The sequence below is a fragment of the Musca domestica genome, unplaced genomic scaffold, assembly GCF_030504385.1.
Source record: "Musca domestica strain aabys unplaced genomic scaffold, Musca_domestica.polishedcontigs.V.1.1 72, whole genome shotgun sequence".
NCBI lineage: Eukaryota > Metazoa > Arthropoda > Insecta > Diptera > Muscidae > Musca > Musca domestica.
In genome coordinates this window covers 867,787-891,625 of record NW_026712388.1, presented here as the reverse complement: position 1 = coordinate 891,625, position 23,839 = coordinate 867,787, and the positions used below count along the sequence as shown (strand labels likewise).

The window sequence follows — 23,839 nt, the reverse complement described above, 5'->3', positions numbered from 1 at the left end:
CTTGATAGTAACTTCATACTTCATGTTAGACAAAAACTACCAGAAGAGGAAATAATCTGCACCAAATTTCACTATAAATCTCAGAATAAACTATACATCCTACTATAATAATTTGCAAGAAATGAGAACTACATTAGAAATTTAAGTATTTAAACTGGCATTTGACGGTAATATATTTGCAGTTCAATCAATAAATTATTAAAAATTACAGTTGAATGAGATCATAACTACTAAAAATATTCAATATAATTATTTGCCATAAAATTTTACTAAAGGTCCCAGAAAACATCGAAACTCTAAATCTTACCCAAACGCCAAAAATTCACAAATATTAAAATGCATTTTTTTGGATTTAAGTCGTACTTCATCTGACTTTATGTAAAATTCTAAATTTTCCAACAAAAGAAAAAAAATTTATATTTCTATTAAAAATCCAAAAAATATTTGGCCTAATTCTGTACAGAAAACAAAAAAAAAAAAAAACAAAGTACAATAGTATTAGACGGTTTTGCCGACAGATGTATACCCTCAGCCAACAGGGTGAAATGAAAAATCTACAACAAACTTCAGACTGCTCTCATATCTAAGCCACTTGTCCGACAGCTGTTGAAATTATTCCAGTGGCAGATCATTATATTGTTTACAAGCGTACAAAAAAGCATTTTGGTGAGAATTTTCCAGATAAAAAGTTATTCGTGATGGAATTCAAGCGTCATAGTGTGATTTCTTTATATTTGGCTGGAAAACCACAAGTGGCTATCGTTAGAGCACTGCAACATTTAAATGTGAATAAATCTTTTGAGTCTCGTACTATCGCTCGTTACCGTGATACTGGTAGCGTAGCCCGATGTCAAGGTAGTGGACAGCAACGTCAGCAGAAATGGTTCGAAAAGTAAAGAAGCGACTTGATCGAAACCCCCGTCACAGTGGCTGAAAAATGGCTCGTGAGCTGAACATATCGCAATATTCCATTTGGCAAATATTGAAAAATGAGCTCGGGGTGAAGCCATTGAAATTCCAAAAAGTCCAAGAATTTACACCGCAACAGAATGAAAATAAACTCAAAGGAGCTAAAGTGTTGGTTCGCTTGGCCGAAAGTGGTGAACTGCCGAATTTGGCTTTCTCCGATGAGAAAACATTCGTTGTCCAGCAGTTTGTAAACAAACAAAATGATCGTATTTTATTGTCAAAGACGTCAGCTGAAAATGTGCACCTTCGGTTGGCCACCAGAACTCAAGCGCCGGCCATGGTGATGGTGTGGGCCGTCATAGCAGCCGATGATCGCTCTCCGCTCGTATTAATCGACCGTGGCATCAGAATAAATTGCGAATATTATCGCGAAAATATTTGGAGGGTGTATTAAAGCCTTGGGCACGCAAACATTTTGCCCGCAGACTTTGGACATTCCAACAGGACTCAACACGTGCCACCCAGGAATGGTTGCAAAATGAGGGTCCTCGCTTAATTTCCAGCGCATAATGGCCACCAAAATCTCCGGATACCAATCCGTTGGACTATTGTATCTGGAGTATTTTGGAAAGCAAGGTTGGCACTAAAAAAACTCAAAGCAAGCGCTTCACCGGGGATGAACCAAAATACCGCAGAGCAATATTCGGGCAACGTGTGACGGTCTCATTGGCCGTTTGAAGGCCATAATTCGTGCCAAAGGTGACCAATTCGAACAAATCTAAACTTATTCTAAAATTTGATGCTATTTCCGACATTTTTTGCTTTCATTCAATAAAAATTAAAAAAATGTGTGTGTGTGTTTTACTTTGTGGTAGTTTTTTTTTTATCTCACTTTGCATATTTTGACTTCTGTTATGATTATTCAAATTGTTGACCATTTATGGAGTAGGTTCCGCAAGAATGGGTCAATATTGACGCCATTCTTTCGGAACCTAAATAAGTATGATATAAATATTGCAACATGTCAGGTTTGAACTATATTGGTTATTTCCTTCATTTTATATGAGATATGTGACAAGTTTTAGAAATAGTGGAGGTACCAGAAGAAATTGTCCGATATCTGCCATCGGACCATCGGATGTGCCAAATCTGAGTGAAATCTGATGTTAATTTTGCGTTTTATGAGCTCAAAATTTTTTTTTACCCTTGTGGGGGAGGTACCAGAAGGAGTGGGTGGACATCTTCACACCAGAGTTAATAAAAATATTGTGATGTGTGTTATTTTACATCACAATTTATAAGAGTTATAATTATTCCAAAATTTAACCCTTTGTGGGGGAGGTACTTGATGGAGTGGACCGATATTGTCCATTTTCAAACCCGACGTAGCACTAATGCAAATATTAGGATCCGCAAAGTTGAAGCAAAATCGGATTATAAATTATTTTCTTTGAAAATGTTGACAATTTGTGTGGGAGGTACCAGAAGGAGTGGGAAGATATATTTCATCTTCACACCAGGCCTTGGGTTAATAAAAATATTGTGATGTGTGTAATTTGAAGACAATCGGACACTTACATCACATTTTATAAGTGTTATAATTATTCAAAATTTTGACACATTGTGGGGAGGTACTTCATGGTGTGGACAGATATTATCCATTTTCGCACCTGACCTAGAATTGATGCATATATTAGGAGTTGCGAAGTTGGAAAAAAATCGGACTATCGTTTCCCATTTTATGCAAAAAAAAAAAAAAATTAAAATTTCGACCTTTTCTGGGGAAGTACCAGAAGGTGTGGACCGATTTTGGCCATCCCCGAACTCGATCTAACTTTGGCAAAAAAAAAAAAAAAAAAAAATATAACGATTTACTAGGTTTGGACCAATTCGGATAATCCCTGCGAGAGTTATCGTGCGCAACAGCCACACAGACGGACGGTCATCGCTCGATCGATTCTAAATGTCCTGAAACGCATTTGGTCCAAAGAGACCTAGGGTCTCAACCTACCACTTAAATGAAAACCGTTATATGGGGGATTCACAAAAACGTGAACCATAACGAAATTTTAATATGAAAATAATGTCGAATAATGTCGCAAAAATCCAAAAAATACCGAGTATCGGGATGTACCGTCATATGGGGACTATACAAAGATATGGACCTGCATACGAAAATTTTTGTCATGGGTTGTGGCACACATTAAACTCTTCCAGTACGAAATTCGAAACGATTCCGGTGAATAAGTTTGCTGAAATCATGAAAATACCGAATATCGAGAGGTAAAGACGTATGGAAGCCTTCTATCTCAATTCGTTCGAAAGATAGCGTGACTATAACAGACGGACATCGTCAAGACAAGATCGTCTTAGAATTTTACGCTGATCCAGAATATAAATACTTTGTGGGGTCTATTATGAATATTTAGAGGAGTTACAAATGGAATGACAAAGCTAATATACCTTCCGTAGAATGGTGGAGGGTATTGTTAGGCAATAAATTCGTACATTTTGAGTTTTTTTTTTTTGTAATGGGAAGGGGAGGTCTGATATATCCAATCTTTACATCGCCTGTAAAGAAAAACAAAAAATTATTAAGCATTTTATGTGAGTTATGATTATTCAAAATCTGGATTTTTTTTTTTGGAGAGGTAAAAGAAGGAATAGTTCGATCTTGTTTATTTTCATATCTGATTTAAGGTTGACAAATGTTACCATACGTGTATCGGATATTTCCATTGTTTTCTACGGTAGATATATCTTTTTAGCTTTCCGCTTTTATGTTGGGACAGCAGAAGGAGTAGACCTCTGCTTTGCAGCTTCAAAGTAGACAAAACTTTGATATACAAAAAAATTCCATGCTCCCTTTGGGTGTTATATTGACACCAACGTAGGGATATATGGCTGGATCCCCAGGGAAACCAAAACCATTATTTCAATGCTACATATTTTGTCCACATCAGACGATTTAACCTCTGTGCTCGTAAAAATGATAGTATAGGATTTTCTTCCCACAATTATACATTTACATTAATAAAATAAAACCACTGTTTTTTAAACTTTTTTACAAAATTATTTTATTAATTTAACAATAATTTATCACAAAACTACTTTAAAAAAAGGCTTACAAGCTATTCGCAGGGTTTAACCGCGTTTGCCAGCACCGGCACCAGCGTTGGCAGTAGCGGTAGCACTGGCATTGGCACCAGCAGCACCACCACGGCCGTTGCCGGAGGCTGTGGCCGATGAAGATGCAGATGCTGAAGCAGAACCAGAAGCGCCACCGAAACCAGGACGACCACCGAAACCACCGAGACCACCAGCACCACCGGCAGCATTGGCATTGGCAGCAGCGTTAGCATTGGCGTTGGCAGCACCGCCAGCACCACCGAAACCAGCACCAGGACCACCGAAACCACCAGGTCCACCGAAACCAGCACCAGGTCCACCGAAACCAGCTCCAGGGCCGCCAAAACCGCCAGGACCGCCGAAACCACCACCATTACCCTTGGCATTGGCAGAAGCAGCAGCATTAGCAGCGGCGCTGGCAGCACCGCCAGCACCACCGGGACGACCGCCAAAACCACCAGGACCGCCAAAACCGCCAGGACCACCGAATCCAGGACCGCCACCGAAACCAGCTCCTGGACCGCCAAAACCACCACCACTACCCTTGGCATTGGCCGAAGCTGCGGCATTGGCAGAAGCGCCAGCACTGCCGACACCTCTTTGTGGGGCAGCCAAGGCACAGGTGGCAAGAAGGGCAACGACTACGAAAACTTTCATTTTGTCAGATGGTTCGATGTGAATGATTAGCACTGAACTGATGGCGAATCTCAAAGCAGCCTTAACTTTTATAGTGTAACACAAATCTATGGGCTCTCAGCGATCTTGGGGGGGTAAGCAAATGTTTAGCATAATTTGGTAAAATACACATAACACTTATTTCCACACGTACGCCAGCACACACACAAATACACACACACACAGGTCATTGCATCAATTAGCATCCAAATGAGATTTCAAATGTACAACCCCAACCAACCAAACAAATGTTTGAGATTTCCAAATTATCAAAATTCGCCTCTCACCAATATATTTTTATTTATTTATTTATTATTGGCGATTTCTAATAAAAAGAAGAAGATAACGAAGATTGGGTTCTATAAATAAAATAAAGGTAGAAAGAAGCCATTCTCTCTCTCTCTCTTTTTGCGTTAAGAGAGGAGTTCAAATAAAAAGTTTTGGGGGGTCTGCCCACTGCCTACCGGTAGGCAATCAAATTAGAGTTTATTACTTTTGTTGTGTGTGCCAAATTATTTATGTAAATAAATATTGGAAATTGTGTATTGTGGGACTTTTTTTTTGGATTTTACGATATTTGTTAACCGATTATGATTATCGTAAGAAATTTAAACGGAATGATTCAGAACTCGATTTTCTAGGCCCAAAACCCCAATTTTTCGTCATTACCAATTTCCGATTAAAATACGAAATTTTATAGTGAACATATTTAAATTGAGACCAGAAAAAACCAGATAAATAGTAGCAGTCGGTTTTGCCGGTCGGTCGGCAAAACCGGTTTATTCAAACCATCGGTTTATTCAAACCATCGACCCTTTATAGGGGAGGTTCCGAAGCAGTTGGCCAATATTGACCAACTCGTATCTGGCAAAAGACTGATATAAATATTACAACGTGTCATGTTTGGACTACATCGACTACTTCCTATACTTTATATGAGATATGTGCAAATTTTTCAAAAATATTGAAATATGCGCAAAATTTAAAGAAAATCGAACATTTATATCCAATTTTATGCGAAATCACAAATTTTTATAAATGACATATTCATATCAGATTTGTGGCTAAGGAAAATATTTAGATTTAACAAGTTGTAAGGAATCGCCGACTTGTTTCGCAAGTTATGACAGATAAACGTATGAAATATTGAAAATATATGGATGTGTGAAATTTGAAGAGAGTTGGACGCCTATTTCGCGTTTTGTTTTTCAGTGGGTTCAACTTTGTGGGGGAAGTACCAGAAGGAGTTCGCCGTTATATCCCATTTCACAACGGATCTTGTGTTAGTAAAAATAAGGGTATGTGTGAAATTTGAAGAGAACAGGATGCTTATTTCGAATTTTATGATCGTTTGGGTTATTCATAGGGTAGGGGTAGGGAAGGTACCACAAGAAATGGTTCGATCTCTTCCATCGTTATAACAGATCTTGTGTTGATGGCGATATTGACATGTAACAAGTCTGAAGGGAATCGGATATTAATTTCCGGTATTATGAGCTTCATGGATTTTCAAAAATTTGAACCCCTTTTGGGACAAGTACCGGAATGATTTCGCCGTTATATCCAATTTCACAGCGGATCTTGTGTTAGCACAAATAAAGGCATGTTCGATATTTGAAGAGAACAGAATATGCTTATTTCGAATTTTAATATCGTTTTGGTTATTCAAAAATCTTAAACCCTATATGGGGGATATACCAGAAGAAATGGTTCGATCTCTACCATCTTTATAACAGATCTTGTGTTGATGGCGATATTGAGATGTATCAAGTCTGAAGATAGTCGCATATTAATTTCTTGTTTTATGAGCTTCATGGTTTTTCAAAATTGTGCACCCTTTGTGGGGGAGGTACCAGAAGGAGTGAACCGATATATCCCATCTTCACAGCAGATCTTGTGTTTATAGAAATAATGAGATGTGCCAAGTCTGAATGTAACCGGATGTTAACATCCGGTTTTATGAGAGGTACCTTTGTGGGAGAGGTACCAGAAGGATAGGACGGATATATTCCATCTTAACACCAGATCTTGGGTTAACAAAAATATTGTGATATGTGTAATTTGAAGACAATCGGACTCTTGCATTACATTTTGTAAGAGTTATAATTATTCAAAATTTTTACCCTTTGTGGAAATGCACTTGATAGAGTGGACCGATATAGTCCATTTTCATTTCCACCTGACCTAGAATTGATAACAATATTAGGATTTTTGCAAAATTGGAGCAAAGTCGGATTATCCTTTCTCTCTCTCTCTGTGCAGTACAATATTTTCTTTGGAAATTTCAACCTTTTGCGGGAGAGGTACCAGAAAGATAGGACTGATGTTGCCCATCTCCAAACTCGATCTAAGTTTGTTAATATTACGATGTAACAAGCTTAAACCAAATCGGATACTCCTTTCGAGATTTATCGTGCGCGCCAGCCAGACGAACGGACATCACGAGGTCGACTCCAGATGTCCTGAAACGGATTTGGTTCAAATAGACATAAGGTGTAAAGCCGTTATTTCGATGAGGCACGTTTTGGCCTCATCTCAAGCCATATTGCTTAGGGTATAATTAAATTAGGAATTTGATTTCAAGAACGCGGACTAGGACAGAAGTTGTAGGTTATTTAAGAAAAATTGTTTCAAGAGCGTTATATAGCAAAAATACGAACATTTTTTAAGAAATTAGCTCAGGGGCCCCTGGACTCATAATCGAGGAGTTTTTAAGACTGTCTTTCGTGCGTTAGGTTAAGAACACTTGTTTTTGATCACAAAAATCGCAGATTCTTCAATTTTTTTTCCAGGACCACCTAGACTTTTTGACCAAAATTTTCGGATTTTTTAGAGAATCCAGGCCCAAAAAGCTGATTTCATATATTTTTATTTTTTAAGAAAGTATTTCCGGCTGTTTCTTTCTGCGTATTTTATTTCGAGGTGCTTCTGGTCAAAAATTGTGAATTAAATTTTTTTCTGAGACAAAGTTTTCTAGGACAACTGAAAGATGTTGCATCAGGGTAGATATTCGACCAACATTTTTAATTATTATTTTTTTTTTTTTCAAAAAAATTTCAACGGCGTCCTGAGCAAAAATCGTAAATTCGGTCAAAAATATTAAATTTTTGGGAATCCTCTACAAAAATAGTAAACAGACCAATTTCAAGGACCCAGGACACAAAATCGTGAATTAAAAAAAAAATAGGACTTACAGAAAAACAAGTAAAATAGAACAGTCGATTTTCCAAACGAATGTATATCCGAAGCCTTATACAATTATCCAAAACGTTGACCCTTTATGGGGGCCACTATTGTCCATTTCGTATGTGATATAAATGCTACAACGTACCAAATTTGGGCTATATCGACTGCTTTTTCCACATTTTATAAAATATGTGATAATTTTTGGAAAATATTGAAATTTGCGCTAGGTACCAAATAGAGCAAACCGGAGTATTCAAATTCATCTACCGCTGAACATTTATTTCCAATTTTATGCGGATAAATGTAAATCAGAAAATTCAACTTTTGTAGGGAAGGTGCATCAAGGAGTGGTCCCATAGGCTCTGGTTTATTTTTAAGGATATTTCTCCAAAGATATATTTTTCTGTATTTTCTAAGTAAAGCGTTGCCCTCGCCAAAATCGAGGTTTTCTGGATAATATATTCAGGGACATTTGGGCCAGGTATCTAGGGTATTTAAAGAATATTTTCAAGAATATCCTCTCAAAAATCGTTGATGTTTAAAAATTGTTAACAATTTAAAGTGACAATGTGAATTTTTCTGCGACTTACAGAACTCGTCATATCAACAAGCTGAAAACACCAAGTGACCCTTCTCCTCGCCGGGATGAAATCATGATATTATTGCAAAGCTTTCAGTTTCGTTTTCAAAAATATCAAGGACGTGTCGATTGTTTCAGTTTTTTTTTTTCAAGGACTGAACCTTACTATTTTTAAATATATCAAGCCTATCTAACAGACCCAAAGAATGAATTCGCCTATATCCTTAATATTTTTTGAGATCTGTTTCTTATGAAATTTGGCAGAATTGCATTTTTATCCCAAAAGAAACTAGAATTAGAAAGGGTGGCATTCCCAAATCCAATTTCCAATATATAAATTAGTTTTTAAGAAACGTTTGATTAGAAATCATATTTATAAAAATTGTGTATTTTTAATTATAAATCTTTTTTATTATTTAAGAATGCTTGTTCAATCACCACAGCCAAAAAAAAATGTGAACTTTAAATTTTTTGTAAATTTTCAAGAATATAATTTTGTCTTAAATTTATGGATTATTTAAAGTAATCTTATTAATCAAACCGTACCTTTTTTAGGTAAAATGTTGTAATGACCTCTCGATCCAAAATCTGAGTTTCTGAGGAAAATTTAAAGGATATTCTGGAATAAAAATTTCAGATTTTTTTTAAATACTTTCAAGGACATTCTGTCAAAAATTCGACAATCAAAAATTTGTGGATTTTTTATGAAATTCTTTCAAAGACCCAAATTGGTGGAACTGTGAAAGTATTTGTTTGAGGTCCTTGTGGGCAAATAATACCTTAGGTTTAGTAAGAATATTCGTGAGTATATTTTGACTAAAAATACTGGATTTTGTAAGAATTTTTCCTCAAGAGTATTTTTTTGAAGAATTGTGGATTTAATATAGATATTTTTTCAAGAAGCAAAATTTTTGAAGTTCTTAGGAAATTTTAATTATACACTACAACACTATGTGTTAGGAGTATTATAAGTTTGATTGAGCCAAAAATTGTGTAACACCTCGAAATATTGGTTTCCCACATAGGAAAGTATATATGGATCTTCCTATCTCGCCGAGCTGAGTGGATCTAGCTATGTATGTCCGTCCGTCCGTCTGTCCATGTTAATTTGTAATCACTCTACAGGTTGCAATTATGGCCCGATTCCCACGAAATTCATAATAGAGGTGGGGTTAGGGTCAGAATAGAACTCTATTATTTTTGGAGATGATCGCATAATATTTAGGAATTGAAATGGATCAAAACTGAAAAATTTCCTGATTTTGCAGTTGTTCCACAGGTCGCAATTATAGACCCATCGAAGCGAAAGTTAGCATGGAGCTTAGGGCTGGGCAGAAGCCTTCCAATTTTGATGGCAATCGGGAAATATTTATTGCCTGAAATAGACCATAACATTTGCGTTAAATAAAAGTCTAATTTTGCATTAAACCGCGAATGTTTTTAAGAAACAGTTGAATAAAAATTTTGGTTAAAAATTTGGATTTTTGAAGAGACATCTTGAATCTTTAAGAATATTTGTTCAATTACATCAAAGCCAAAAGAATTTGTAAATTTTCTATTTTTGTGGATTTAAGAAGAAATATTTTTTGATCCAAAATGTTATCAAGAATTTCAAGAAAATATCTTGACCTAAATTTGTGGATTTTTTAAAGTAACTTTATTAAAGGACCTCCAGGTCAAAACTCATTGATTTGTTAAGTAAAATCTTAAAAGAACCCCTTGACCCAAAATCAGGATTTTCTGACGAATATTCTAAGGGGCATTCTCGGCATAATCGATGATTTTTTAAACACTTTTAACAACAAAATCGTTGATTTTTTATGCATATTTCTGGAGGACATTCTCTACAAAAAATAGGATTTGTTATAAATTCTTTTAAGGGTTTTTTTTACGGATGGCGGAATTTTTTTTAAGAATGTTTACTAATATTTTTTATGGGGAAAATTGTGAATTTATTACAAATATTTTTTTAAGAACATTCTGGTGAATAATATTGAATTTCTTACGATATATTTGCAGGGACCTCTTAACTTAATGTTTAAAGAAAAGTGGATTTTTTAAAGACGTCTCTATTAAAAATGTAGGATTTTTGGAGAAAAATCCTTTAAAGACCCCCCCTGTAGACAAAAAATGAAGAGTCTATTGTGATAGCCAAATATTGCATAAATTTCTATATTTAGCGACTAGAATCAATCTTAATATAAAGGAGGTACCGGTTCCTCAAATGAATTGAAAAGTTTGAAAACGATCAAAATAGGGAAATTAGTCTCTGTTTTTTTTATACTTCACTCATCCCAACATTTTAAGCATTTCGATGAAGTTGGATAATGAAATGTGTAGCTTTGCTCCTACTAGTACCTACCCCACATACAGCAATACCATGTAACGCAAATTTGCCGTCCGTATAATACGTAGGAATCTCCCTACCTACTCATCCCAATTCTTTAAATATCTCAAAAGACCAAAATTTTCCATTCCTCTTATGAATATGAATATATTATAAGAGAAAATTTCTGCCTGCTCCCATTACTATCTTCGATAATATAAACTGGTTTGATTTGGATTAGAAAAAGAGTTTGAAATCACAGCGCTGTGATGTCATCTACATATATACGTGTTAACTATAAAACACGTGCCAAATGTATGAAACGTCCTACAATATTTAGATATCAATATCTTAAGAAAATAAAAACCACACTCAATTGTTTTAAAATGGAACTTCTAATTATTAATTGATAATAAATTAAACTTAAATTAAGTTAACTTTAACAAATAACAACATTTAACCGCTGGCAACGGCATTGGCGACTGCGTTGGCATTAGCCGAGGAGCCACCTAGACCACCGAGACCACCGCCAACAGCCGATGATGTAGCGCTAGCCGAAGCTGAGGCAGAACCTCCGGCACTGCCGAAGCCACCGGGACCACCAAAACCGCCAGGACCACCAAAACCACCTGGGCCACCGAAACCGCCAACTCCACCGCCGATAGTTGAAGCAGTAGCACCAGAGTTGGCAGAAGCTGCACCACCGGCATTACCGAAACCACCAGCACCGGGACCACCAAAACCGCCAGCACCGCCAAAACCACCAGCACCTGGACCGCCAAAACCGCCAGCACCTGGGCCGCCAAAACCACCAACACCACCACCGAGAGCAGAAGAGGAAGCACCTGAATTTGCTGAGGCTGAACCACCGGCGTTACCGAAACCACCGGCTCCGGGACCACCGAATCCGCCAGGACCACCAAAACCGCCGGCACCGGGACCACCAAAGCCGCCAGCACCACCGAAACCACCAGCGCCTGGGCCTCCAAAACCGCCAGCTCCAGCACCACCAAAACCGCCAGCTCCAGCTCCGCCAAAACCGCCAGCACCTGGACCTCCAAAACCGCCAGCACCTGGACCGCCAAAACCACCAGCGCCGGCACCGCCAAATCCACCAGCTCCAGCACCACCGAAGCCGCCAGCACCGGGACCACCAAAACCTCCAACACCACCACCATGGTGGTGGTGATGTGGACGGTGGCCACCAGCTCCACCCAAACCTCCGGCGAAACCACCGCCTAATCCACCGGCACTGCCAGCAGCCGTGGCAGTGGCACTAGAACTAGCACTGGAACTACCTTTACCACCGGCACCATAAGCATAGGCCGAGGCGACCACAACGGCGAGTACAAGGAATACCTTCATGATGTGTTGTGTCTATGACAATCAGAAAAAATCTACTGAATGCCAACGAAAGGTAACACCTAACTTTTATAGCGGTCAAATGAAGATTTCAAGTTTTGTCTTTTCTTTTTGTTTTTTTGTGAATTGTTATGTCTAGACATCAGAAGGGAAATCACCGCCGGGCAAGCCATACGGTATGCCAGCGGGGAAAAAAAGAAACAAAAACAAAACCCTAAAATGGTCCAACACTGAAATATTGAGGGCCAACAAAAAAAAAAAAGAAAAGAACACAGTCGGGATTTGAATTCATAAATTAGTGACGTGGGAGGCCCTTTCATTGAGAAATTTATTGAAAAAAAAAAAAAGTCCAAAGATCAGCTATACAACAACACGCACCACACGCATGCGCTAACAACTTGGTAAACTTCGTGTAGTTATAGAACCGTATCGATGACGTAGCAAAAGTCGTCTGGAAGCTGTCTACAGTTAATTTGTTTGTTTTTTTTTAAGAAGTAAGAAAGCTTTGCTTCGTTGACATCTTAGCCGAATCAGTAATTTATTTTAGAAGTTGCAGTTTGGATTGTGGAATCTAAGCTGTTGTCATTTTGGCATAACAAAGAGGGAAAAACTGGCAAGTTCGGAAGTGAAAAATGTAAGAAAGAAGAAAATCCTTGTTTTTGCTTTCAAAGCCATTTTTGAAGGGGTTAAGCTCCTTAAACACTTGATAAGCCATCAAAATATTTGGACACGTGTCAGGATAATTTTAATATGCTCAGCCATATGGCTAGATAGCATATATATCATTTGATAAGGGAAAAAACGTGACTCATCGAAATAACAGTTTTAGACCCTAGGTCTGTTTGGACAAAATACGTTTCAGGACGTTTGGAGCCGCTCTAGCGATGTCCCTCCGTCCGTCTCTCTGTCTGACTAGCTGTGGCGCACGATAACTCTCGAAGCGAACATTCGATTTGATCCAAACTTGGTACAACGTATTATTATTGTTAAACTAATTCGGAGATGAGCAATATCAAGAAATTGCCAAAAGAAATATTTTACTGCACAGAATAAGAAAGGATAATCCGATTTTGCTCAAACTTTGCGAATCCTAATATTTGAATCTGTGCTACGCCAAGTGCGTAAATGGACAATATCGGTCCACTCCATAAAGTACCTCCCCCACAAAATCAAAAATTTTAATATTTATAACTCTTATAAAATATGATGTAACAGTCCGATTGTCTTCAAATTACACACATCACAATATTTCTATCGGACCATTCGGATATCAGATCGGACCATTTCTTCTGGTACCTCCCCCACAAAGAATCACCATTTTGAGTAAACAAAACGCTTATAATATCCGAAAAAACATGCGGCTCTCTTGAAATTTCAGACATCCTATTTTGTCTACTAACATAATATCTTATGTGAAGATGGGCTGGGAAGATGGGTCCACTCCTTCTGCTACCTCCCCCACAAATGGTCAAAATTTTGAGTATCCATTAAGCTCAATTCAGATTTTTGCTAACACAAGATCTGTTGTGAAAAGATATAGAGGGTGAGATAAAAAAAACTGCAACAAAGTCAAACGTCATAATTTTTATCTTTTTTTATTTTTTATTTATTTATTTTATTTTATTTATTTATTTATTTTTTTTTTTTTTTTTTTGAATGAAAACAAAAAATGTCGGAAATAGTATCAAAGTTTAAACAAGTTTAGATTGGTTCGATTTGGTCACCTTTGGCACGAATTATGGCCTTCAAACTGCCAATGAAACCGTCATACACTGCCCGAATGTTGCGCTGCGGTTTTTTGGCCTATTCCCGGCGAAGCGCTTGCATGAGGTATTTTTGGTACCAACCTTGCTTTCCAAAATACTCCAAACACAAAAGTCATCAAAGAATTAACATTTCTGTGGAACGATATACGTGCCAATTTGGGAGTAACCATAACCAGTTCATAGAAGTTATAATGTTTAAAAATTTTAGCCGTTTATTACCGCTTTGAGCAGGAAAAGTGGTCCATCCGATATAAAAACCAGCTAAGTTTGACCGGGCTCAATTATTATACCCTCAATCATTTGGAAGGAAATTGCAATATGCAAAAAAATTGCAGTTGAAATATGCTGTTACAATTTTATAAATTCCAATTCTTTGCCAGGGAAGGTGGTGCCGTCTACGAACTCCAAATACCAAGTTAAAAATAATTCTGTTGACAAATATTGCTAAAATCATCAAAATATCGAATATTGAGAGGTATCTTTAAATAGGGCACACGAAGTTGCGAATTTTGTGGCCAATTTCCTGTCATAGCAAGCGATACCCACTGCGAATTTCAAATTCCGAATTAAAAATAATTCTGATTAAAAGTGTGGCAAACATCGTCAAAATACCGCATATAGGTATGTAAAATTACATGGAAGCTAAACGAAGATGTGAAGCTCTATGAGCAATATTTTTGCCAAACTTGCAAACTCCAAATACCAAATTTGAAACAATTCCGGTGAAAAAGTGTGGCACAAATTATTAATTAATTATTAATTTTATAGGGGTTACACGAAAACATAGTCCTCTACAGCCAATTATCGGCCAGAAAAGAAACTCGCAAAGTCCCTTAATTTCGAAGAGATATTAGATTTTTTTAGTTTGGAAAAATAAGTTAAAAAGTATCAGTCGGTTTTTGCCGACGGATGTATACCCTCAACCGTATTTATTATTCAACATGTTGAGCCCTTATGGGGGGAGGGGGTTTCCCGACGGAGTGGGCCAATATTATCCAAATCCTCTCTGATATGTGTCTGAGCCACATTTAGACTATATCCCTTGATATTATATAGTGGATCGATGTATTCCACTTCATCTAATACTAATAAAAATATTGGGACCTGCAAAATGTAAAAAAATGTATGCGATTAATTTTAACTCAATACTATAACCTTTTGTGAGGGAGGATGTATTGGAGGGAGTGGGCAGAAAAAATGTACTCACATCAGATCTCTTGTTGAGGAAAATATAAAGATATATCAGGTTTGAATGGAATCGCTGACTAGTTTCATAAGTTATGAGAGATTTAAGTATTAAAGCTTGTGATCGTTTGTCGAGAAGGGACCACAAGGTAAACATTGGATGTGTAGTATTTTAAGAGATTCGGATGCTTATTTTACGTGTTAAGAGAGATATACAGGGTGAGATAAAAAAAATGCAACCAACCTCAGACTGCTGTACTTTCTAAGCCACTCGTCCGACTCATCGAGCTCATTATATGTTTGACAAGGGTACAAAAGCATTTTGGTGAGAATTTTTCAGAAAAAAAGTTCTTCGTGATGGAATTCAAGCGTGATAGTGTGATTTCTTTATATTCTGCTATCGTTAGAGCAATCCAGCATTTAAATGTGAACAAATCTTCTGTGTCTCGTACCATCGCTTGTTACCGCGATACAGGTAGCGTAGCCCGAAGTCAAGGAAGTGGACGGAAGAAAACAGCAACATCAGCAGAAACGGTTCGAAAAGTAAAGAAGCGACTTGATCAAAACACGCGTCGCAGTGGCCGAAAAATGGCTCGTGAGCTGAACATATCGCCATACTCCATTCGGCAAATATTGAAAAATGAGCCCGGGTAAAGCCATTGAAATTCCAAAAAGTGCAAGAATTTACACCGCAACAGAAAGAAAATAGACTCAAAAGAGTTAAAGAGTTGTTTCGCCTGGCCGAAAGTGGTGAACTGCCGATTTTGGTTTTCTCCGATGAGAAAACATTCGTTGTTCGGTTGGCCACTAGAACTCAAGTGCCGTCTATGGTGATTGTGTGGGCCGCCATAACAGCCGATGGTGGCTCTCCGGTCGTATTAATCTACCGTGGCATCAGAATAAATAAAATAAAATAAAATAAAAATAATAAACCAAAGCTCTCTGCACGCGTCACCCAAGAATGGTTACAAAATGAGGTTCCTCGATTCGTTTTCAGCGCACAATGTTCTCCAAAGTCTCCCAATACCAATCCGTTGGACTATTGTGTCTGGAGTATTTTGGAAAACAAGGTTGGCACTAAAAATTACCAAAGTGTCGATCACCTCAAACAAGCGCTTCGCCGGGAATGGGCCAAAAGTACCACAGAGCAACATTCGGGCAGCATGTGACGGTTTCATTGGCCGTTTGAAGGCCATAATTCGTGCCAAAGGCGACCAATTCGAACAAATCTAAACTTATTCTAAAATTTAACACTATTTCCGACATTTTTTGCTTTCATTCAATAAAATTTAAAAAAAAATGTGAAAACTATGGCTTTTGAGTGTGTTGCAGTTTTTTTATCTCACCCTGTAATTATTCAAAATTTTGACCTGTTGTGGGGATACGCCAGAAAGATTGGTCCGATCTCTACCATCTTTATAACAGATCCTGTGTAAATGGAAATATTGAGATGTAACATGTCGGAATGGAATAAAATGTTAATTTCCCGTTTTATGAGCTTCATGGGTATTCAAAGTTTTGATCCTTCGTGGGGGAGGTACCAGAAGGAGTGGACCGATCTTCACACCAGACCTTGAGTTAAAACCGTTATTTCGATGAGGCACGTTTTGTCCATACCAAGTGATATATACTCTCTCTAGCCATGTAGCTGATGGTATAATTAAAGAATAATTTTGTGTTTTATTAATGTAAGGGATCTTCAATATTTTGAACATTTTGGAGAGGTATAACGGTTGTGGTTGTTTAGAAAGAAATTCCACAGATGGACGTTCCATTACAACTGCGTAGTTATTGCAACACCTATGCTTCTAACATTACCATAAGCCTGGCATCGTTATTATTAATTTCCAAATTTATGAACACCTATTATGGTCGTTTAGACTTAAGTCTTACTTTTATTAAATATTTGCTTTTTGTTTTTTTTTTCTACTCCTCCACTCAAAGGGTTAATTACTGAACCGAATTTGCATTAGCACAAAAGAAACAAACAAAAAACAAACGTGAAAGGCAAAAAAAAAACCATAATCGGTTACACATAAATATTAATCACCTATTTAAGTCAATATTGTAAATTTGATATTTTGTCACCACCATCTTTCAATTATATATTCCGTATATTGATTAAATGTTGGGCGCCATTTTTCCACGCTTAAGAAATATGACGTCATTTAAGTGTGGTGTCTTTACAAAACTACAAACACATTAAGGGAAGTTTTTCAAAAAACTACGTTTACAATTTTGTCATCATTAATATTATTATTAATAATATTTTAAATATTCTTCGAAAAAAATATTTAATTTTCAAAACTTGTTTGTCTTTAATTAAAAAAAAAAAATTAAAAATAATCTCTTCTAAATAATTTCAATTGTTTGGTTATCAAGAAGCGTAAAAAATCAAGTAAAAAACTCCACATCAAAAAAAAATGATGGTTAAAATAATGGAAATATTTAAACGGTTTATGACGTTAAGCAGCCGTAAAATTAATTAGCATAACTTTGATTTGTTTACTCGGGCCAGCCATGAACTTGAATCCAAAAAAAAAAAGCTTTGGCTGTTTCAAAAGAAATCTGATGCAGGAAATAATTAATAGCAAAGCTTTGGGAAGTTTTAGGAATTTAACAATAGATGTCGTTGTTATGAGAGGGTTTGGCAAGATCGTTAGATGATAATAGGAAATTGGTAATTGGACTTTTAAAAATAATATGTTTAAAAACAAATTTGTTTATTTATTAATTTTTTTCGGAAGGTTATGTAAAATTACTTATATTTATCGGATAACTAGGTGTGCTACCCTATATTTGGCTAATCTATAGGGAAGGCTTTCTTTTATCTATCGAACATCTCAAGAGTTATATAATTTTTAAACAACCCGTTGACATTTAATAATAACCTAACTTATATTAACTTTATATAGACTTTTTTAAGGTCTAAGGGAGTGGATGTCTTTTATGCTCGTTTAAACAGTTTTTTTAAGGTCGAAAGGAGTGAAATTTTAAAGAGTTTTAAATGTCAAAATTCATAGCTTAAAATAAAAGAAATTTGAATATATTTATTAAAACTAACAAAATTATATTTTTAAAATATATTTTAAAGATAAGAAATGTGGATTTTATTTTTTAATAAAATTTTTTTTCGATATTTTTTAGGTCAAAGTTATGAATTTTTAAAGGCTTTCTGAAGGTCAAAATGAGTAAATTTTTTGAGCAATTTTTAAAAATTTTTATAGAGTCAAATATTAAATTGTTCAAATAATTTTTAAATATTTCTCTAAGGTCAAAAGGAATAGTAATTCCTTCCAATTATGATAAATCAATCATACTATTCCGATCCTTTCAAGTATTACAACTTAGAAACGCGCTTCTCCAAAATTCTTCAAAGTTTCATGATTTTATGAATGTCATCTGAAAAAATTTTAAAAACGCACGAATTAAACAATTCTTAAATATTCACCTGAAGCAGCCTAAACATGTTTGGTAAAAGACGTAAAAATCGTTTTAAAAATTCTTAAAAGTCTTTTAAATGCTAAAAATTGTCTTCAAACCTTAAAAAACCTCGTCTATTGGCCTAAAGATGTTTTGGAAAACCCCTTTAAAAATGTCGTTTAAAATCGTTAAAAAAAAAAACTAGAAAATAGTCTTTTATTTTATTTATTTTTATTTTTATTTATTTATTCAATTATTTTATTTATTTTTATTTTTTTATTTGTTTATCTTTTTTTTTTTTTTTTTTTTTTTTTTTTGAAAAATTCTCTATTGCATATTGAGCTAATGCCGGTTAAAAAAAAAACAAAACCTTAAAAATGCAAAGGTCTTAAAAACTTACAATTAAATAATTTTCGCTTAAATATTGAATAGATTCTAAAAAAATCGACACATATCGACTTGAAAATGATTATTGAAAAAAAATTTAAAGTCCATGCCTATGGACATATTTAGGTCGATTATCCTGGACTTTTAATTTTTTTGAAAACGTTTAAGAAAGATATATTCCGAAATCAGATATGAGAGTGAGTTCACAAAACGTGGGCTAACATGGAAAAATATTAGCCTAACCCCCTTGACATGGACCTATGAAATATCGTATTAAAAATAAGACATTTCAAAATGTCGACATTAACGTGGACCTATTATCACATTTGTTTAGAGGAAGATCCCCGAATTGAATACCAAAATGTGAACAATTACTGAAATAGGTAATAGAGGCAAGTCTCAAATGGCTAGATTTATCAACGTATTCTTCATGCGAGGTCAGGAACCAGAAACGTGAACCAATGTCAATAAATTTGAAAACCCCGAAATGTGAAAAAAATTAAGATACGTATAAGAAACCATAAGCATTTTAAGTATATACGATATATTTACAGAAGGATATGATTAGAGGAAGAATGCTAAATCTTGACCTATTATGAAGTCAGCTCAGAGGAAGACCCCAAAATTGAAATCTTCTAACATGAACACTGTTGAGGAGTTAGAGGCATTAACTTAAAAATGTGGACGTACTTTGAGTTAGGTATTGAGAGAGGTATCTTTCTTAATCTCAAAACCTGATCCTGATCCATAATTGATCCCCAAAACCGAAAAGTTCAGAGGAAGATGTCTAAAATCCGAAAAGTATACATCTTAGGTAAGATATGTTATGAGGAAGGAATCTGAAGCTCCAGAACGTAGACCTTTAATGAGATATGTTAAAAGTGACTTCTCAGAAACCGCAAAATATGGACCTGTCATAAAATTCGTATAGAAGGATGACACTGAAATCCCAAAATCTGGACCTATAATGAAACATATTTTCAAACGAAGGTCTCTAAAACCTCCAAAACGTGGTGTATCCATTGATATTAAGACGTGGATCTATAATATGATTTGTGTCGCTGAAATCCAAGTCAGTTCAACCTAAACTGAGATGTGTTTTGAAAGAATTATATGCAGAGAGAGATCTCTGAAATACCAAAGCCGGGAGCCGGCTTTCAGAATGGGGTTTAATCCCCTCAAAATGTACTTAATGGTACGACTGCTCTTTAAAGGGGGTTGCAGTAGATTGAAGTCCTATAAAAGGGTTTCTTAATGGGTATTCTTATGGGTACGGCCTATCTGGACCATTTAACATTTTCAAACGATTTAAGTTAGATGTAGCAAAACATCGCAAGATCGAACTTAGATCAGATTTTAAAAACCAAATCGGATGGAGCTATTGCTATATCTGAACCGATTTTCACCAAGTTTTAAATTTTAACTTCTAGAATGAACTCGCTCGGAAGTGCAACTTTTCACTCACTTTGGGCTGAAATTAGCCATTTGGGAAGCTATATCCAAATCTGATCCGATCTTGATAAAATTGGAATCATGTATTGCTAGGCTGAATCTAATATCTGGTACCAAATATCATTTTTATGGGGCGTATATTACGAATGTAAGGGACTTAAACACCAAAATCGGATGAAACATATATATGGGAGCTATAGCTATATCTGAATCGATTTTCACCAAATTTTAAATATTAACGTCTTGAATGAATTCGCTTGGAAGTGCAACATTTCACTCACATTGTGCTAATGGCTTATTTCCCATTTGGTCCACAAAAAAACCTATAATCGGACGAAGATATATAAGGGAGATATATCCAAATCTGAACCGATCTTCATAAAATTTGAATCATTTGTATGGCTGGGCAGAATCTAATGTCTGGTACTAAATATAATTTTTGTGGGGTGTATATTACGAATGTGAGGGACTTGAACGCCAAATCGGATGAAACATATATATGGGAGCTATAGCAATATCTGAACCGATTTCCACTAAATTTAAAGTACTTGTTTCTATACTAAATTCGGTCGGAAGTGCCAAAATTCACACAATTTGGACTGATATTAGCCATTTGGTGCACAAGAAACCTAAAATCAGATAAAGATATATATGGGAGCTATATCCAAATCTAAACCAAACTTGATAACATTTGATCTATGAATTGCTAGGCTGTATCTGATATCTGGTGCTAAATATCAGTCTTGTGGAGTGCATATAACGAATGTGAGGGACTTAAACACCAAAATTGGAGGAAATATTTATATGGGAGCTATAGCTATATCCGAACCGATTTTCACCAAATTTGAAGCACATGCTTGTGGGCGGAATTCGGTTGGATGTAGCAAAATTCACACCATTTGGACTAATATTAGTCATTTGGTGCATAATAAACGGCAAATCGGACGAAGATTTATATGGGAGTTCTATCTAATTTTTTTCCGATTATCTCCAATTTCAATAGGGTTCGTCCTTGGTCCAAACAAATGTTATTTAGGAAATTTCATCTCAATCGAATAATAAATGTGATTCTATGCAGATCATCAAAAGGAAGTATGGGTCTATCTCGTTTCCTTTTGCCTATTACAAACAAATGCACAAAGACATAATACCCCGACCACCTTGTGGTGTAGGGTATAATAAGTATTACCGGCTAATGGTTGATATCGTGAAAAAAGTTTGTGCCTTAAGTCTTTTGTTTTTTTTTCGGTTCGTAGCACACAAGACACTAGCAATTTAACAAGCATTAATGGATTCTGGCTTATTTTGAAAATACCTACTACCGGCAAACTTTTGGAAGAATGTATGCTTATCCGTATAACATATTTCTGTCGGATTAAAGTCAACGTTTTTCACGGTGAACAAAGATCAAAATCTTCCTGTAGCGTAGATAACTAAAATTAATATATATTTTTTATATCTTGAATTCTTTTCAACAACAAAATTTAGGTTTTTCAAAATTGCTGGAAAATCTGAGTAGGTTATGAAAATTGAGCTAACCAGAGAAAAGACGTATATTTGCGTTTTGAAATTTACATCGAGAGGTAACCCCAAAAAAGGTATATTTTTTACTTTTTTCAGACTACGTTGCCTTTGAATTCCTGCCTTTAAGACACATAGTGAATTCAGCAATATAACACTCTCAGCTATCTGCCTTGGCCTCTGTAAGTTATAATAATCCCAAATTAGCGGTCATAAATGAATTCTGATTCTTTTAAAATATCTTCCATCGGCAAAGTTTTAGAATTTTGGAATTGATACCTGTCCTAGGACTTGTCATATAATATTTCTGTCAAATTAAAGTCAATGTTTTCGTTCGGTTTCTCAGTTAATTTTTCACTCAAGAATGCTCGACTCTTATACATGAAAAAACTGTAACCAACTTTAGACTATTGTCATTTCTAAGAAACTCGTCCGACAGCTGTTAAAATTATTCCTGCGACAGGTCATTATATTGTTTACAAGCGTATAAAAGCATTTTGGTGAGGATTTTCCAGAAAAAAAGTTATTCGTTGTGGAATTCAAGCGTGATAGATTGATTTCTTTATATTTGGCTGAAAAACCACAAGTGGCTATCGTTGAGCACTCCAGCATTTAAATGTGAATAAATCTTTTGTGTCTCGTATCATCGCTCGTTACCGTGATACTGGTAGCGTAGCCCGACGTCAAGGACGAGGACGCCAGAAAACAGCAATATTAGCAGAAATGGTTCGAAAAGTAAAGAAGCGACTTGATCGAAAAATGAAATATGGCTGGTGAGCTGAACATATCGCAATATTCCATTCGACAAATATTAAAAAATGAGCTCGGGGTAAAGCCATTGAAATTCCAAAAAGTGCAGGAACTTATACCGCAACAGAAAGAAAATAGACTCTAAAAGCTATAGAGCCAAAGAGTTGCTTCCCTTTGCGGAAAGTGGTGTTTTCCGACGAGAAAACATTCGTTGTCCAGCAGTTTGTAAACAAACAAAATGATCGTGCTTATTCTGGAGGGTGTATTTTAGCCATGGGCACGCAAACATGTTGGCCACATTCCAACAGGACTCCATCGCAACACCGCACTCAGTACGAGCCACCCAAGAATGATTACAAAATGAGGTTCCTCGCTACATTTCCAGCGCACATTGACCACCAAAATTTCCGGATACCAATCCGTGGGACTATTGTGTCTGAAGTATTTTGGAAAGCAAGGTAGGCACTAAAAAATATCAAAGTGACGATCATCTCAAGCAAGCGCTTCACCGGTAATGAGCCAAAATACCACAGAGCAACATTCGGGCAGCGTGTGACGGTTTCATTGGCCGATTTCTGTCAAAGGTGACCAATTCGAACAAATCTAAACTGATTCTAAAATTTGATGCTATCTCCTACATTTTTTGTTTTCATTCAATAAAATTTAAAAAAATGTAAAAGTTATTGCAGTTTTTTATCTCATCCTGTAGAGCTGGATTTTCAACAAAGTCGTCATATCTAAAAAGCTAAACAACCCCAAATGACCATTTCTTTCGCTGGGACGATATCATGATATTGGTAGAGATCAGCAAATCGTTTTGAAAAAATTTACTAACATTAGCTTAAGCCAATGAGGGTATATTCCAAACTTATACAATCATATAATTTTTTTAATCTTGAATCCTTTTTTAAATTACACTGTATAACAAAATCTATTTCTTTATAAAGCACAGAAAATCTCAGTAGATTATAAAACTACTGCTAAAAAGGGAAGATACCTATATTTTCATATCGAAATTTACATCGAAATAGAGGGGAGAATTTTTTGGTTATTTTGGATAAAGATTCCTTGGAATTCGTGCATTTTCGGCAATATAACGCTCTCCGGAAGTACCCTGGGATCGGGAAGTTGTAATAATCCAAAAAAAAAAAAAATGGCTAAAAAAACATAGGAGGAAACTTTCAAAAC

General features: G+C 35.9%; 2 protein-coding genes across 3 annotated transcripts; both read right to left on the bottom strand.

The window, feature by feature from the left end:
* Nucleotides 1-3,959: 3,959 nt before the first annotated feature.
* On the bottom strand, nt 3,960-4,793 carry LOC101897062 (uncharacterized). The gene has a single exon (XM_005186361.2). The coding sequence runs from the start codon at nt 4,693-4,695 to the stop codon at nt 4,054-4,056; it is 642 nt and encodes a 213-aa protein (XP_005186418.2). The 5' UTR covers nt 4,696-4,793; the 3' UTR covers nt 3,960-4,053.
* Nucleotides 4,794-11,181: 6,388 nt separating this feature from the next.
* Nucleotides 11,182-12,215, bottom strand: LOC101896891 (uncharacterized). Of its 2 annotated transcripts, XM_011295404.3 has the most exons (2): nt 11,624-12,215; nt 11,182-11,575 (listed from the first exon to the last, which is right to left on the bottom strand). In XM_011295404.3, the coding sequence occupies exons 1-2, from the start codon at nt 12,168-12,170 to the stop codon at nt 11,262-11,264; spliced, it is 861 nt and encodes a 286-aa protein (XP_011293706.1). In that variant the 5' UTR covers nt 12,171-12,215; the 3' UTR covers nt 11,182-11,261. The 2 variants fall into 2 exon arrangements, with proteins under 2 accessions (XP_011293706.1, XP_058986287.1); XM_059130304.1 differs by having other exon boundaries at nt 11,182-12,215.
* Between the last annotated feature and the right edge of the window lie 11,624 nt (nt 12,216-23,839).

What these genes read in the sequence shown, in the direction of transcription:
- LOC101896891 (XM_059130304.1), bottom strand. Translation starts at nt 12,170, where the DNA reads ATGAAGGTATTCCTTGTACTCGCCGTTGTGGTCGCCTCGGCCTATGCT.
- LOC101897062 (XM_005186361.2), bottom strand. Translation starts at nt 4,695, where the DNA reads ATGAAAGTTTTCGTAGTCGTTGCCCTTCTTGCCACCTGTGCCTTGGCT.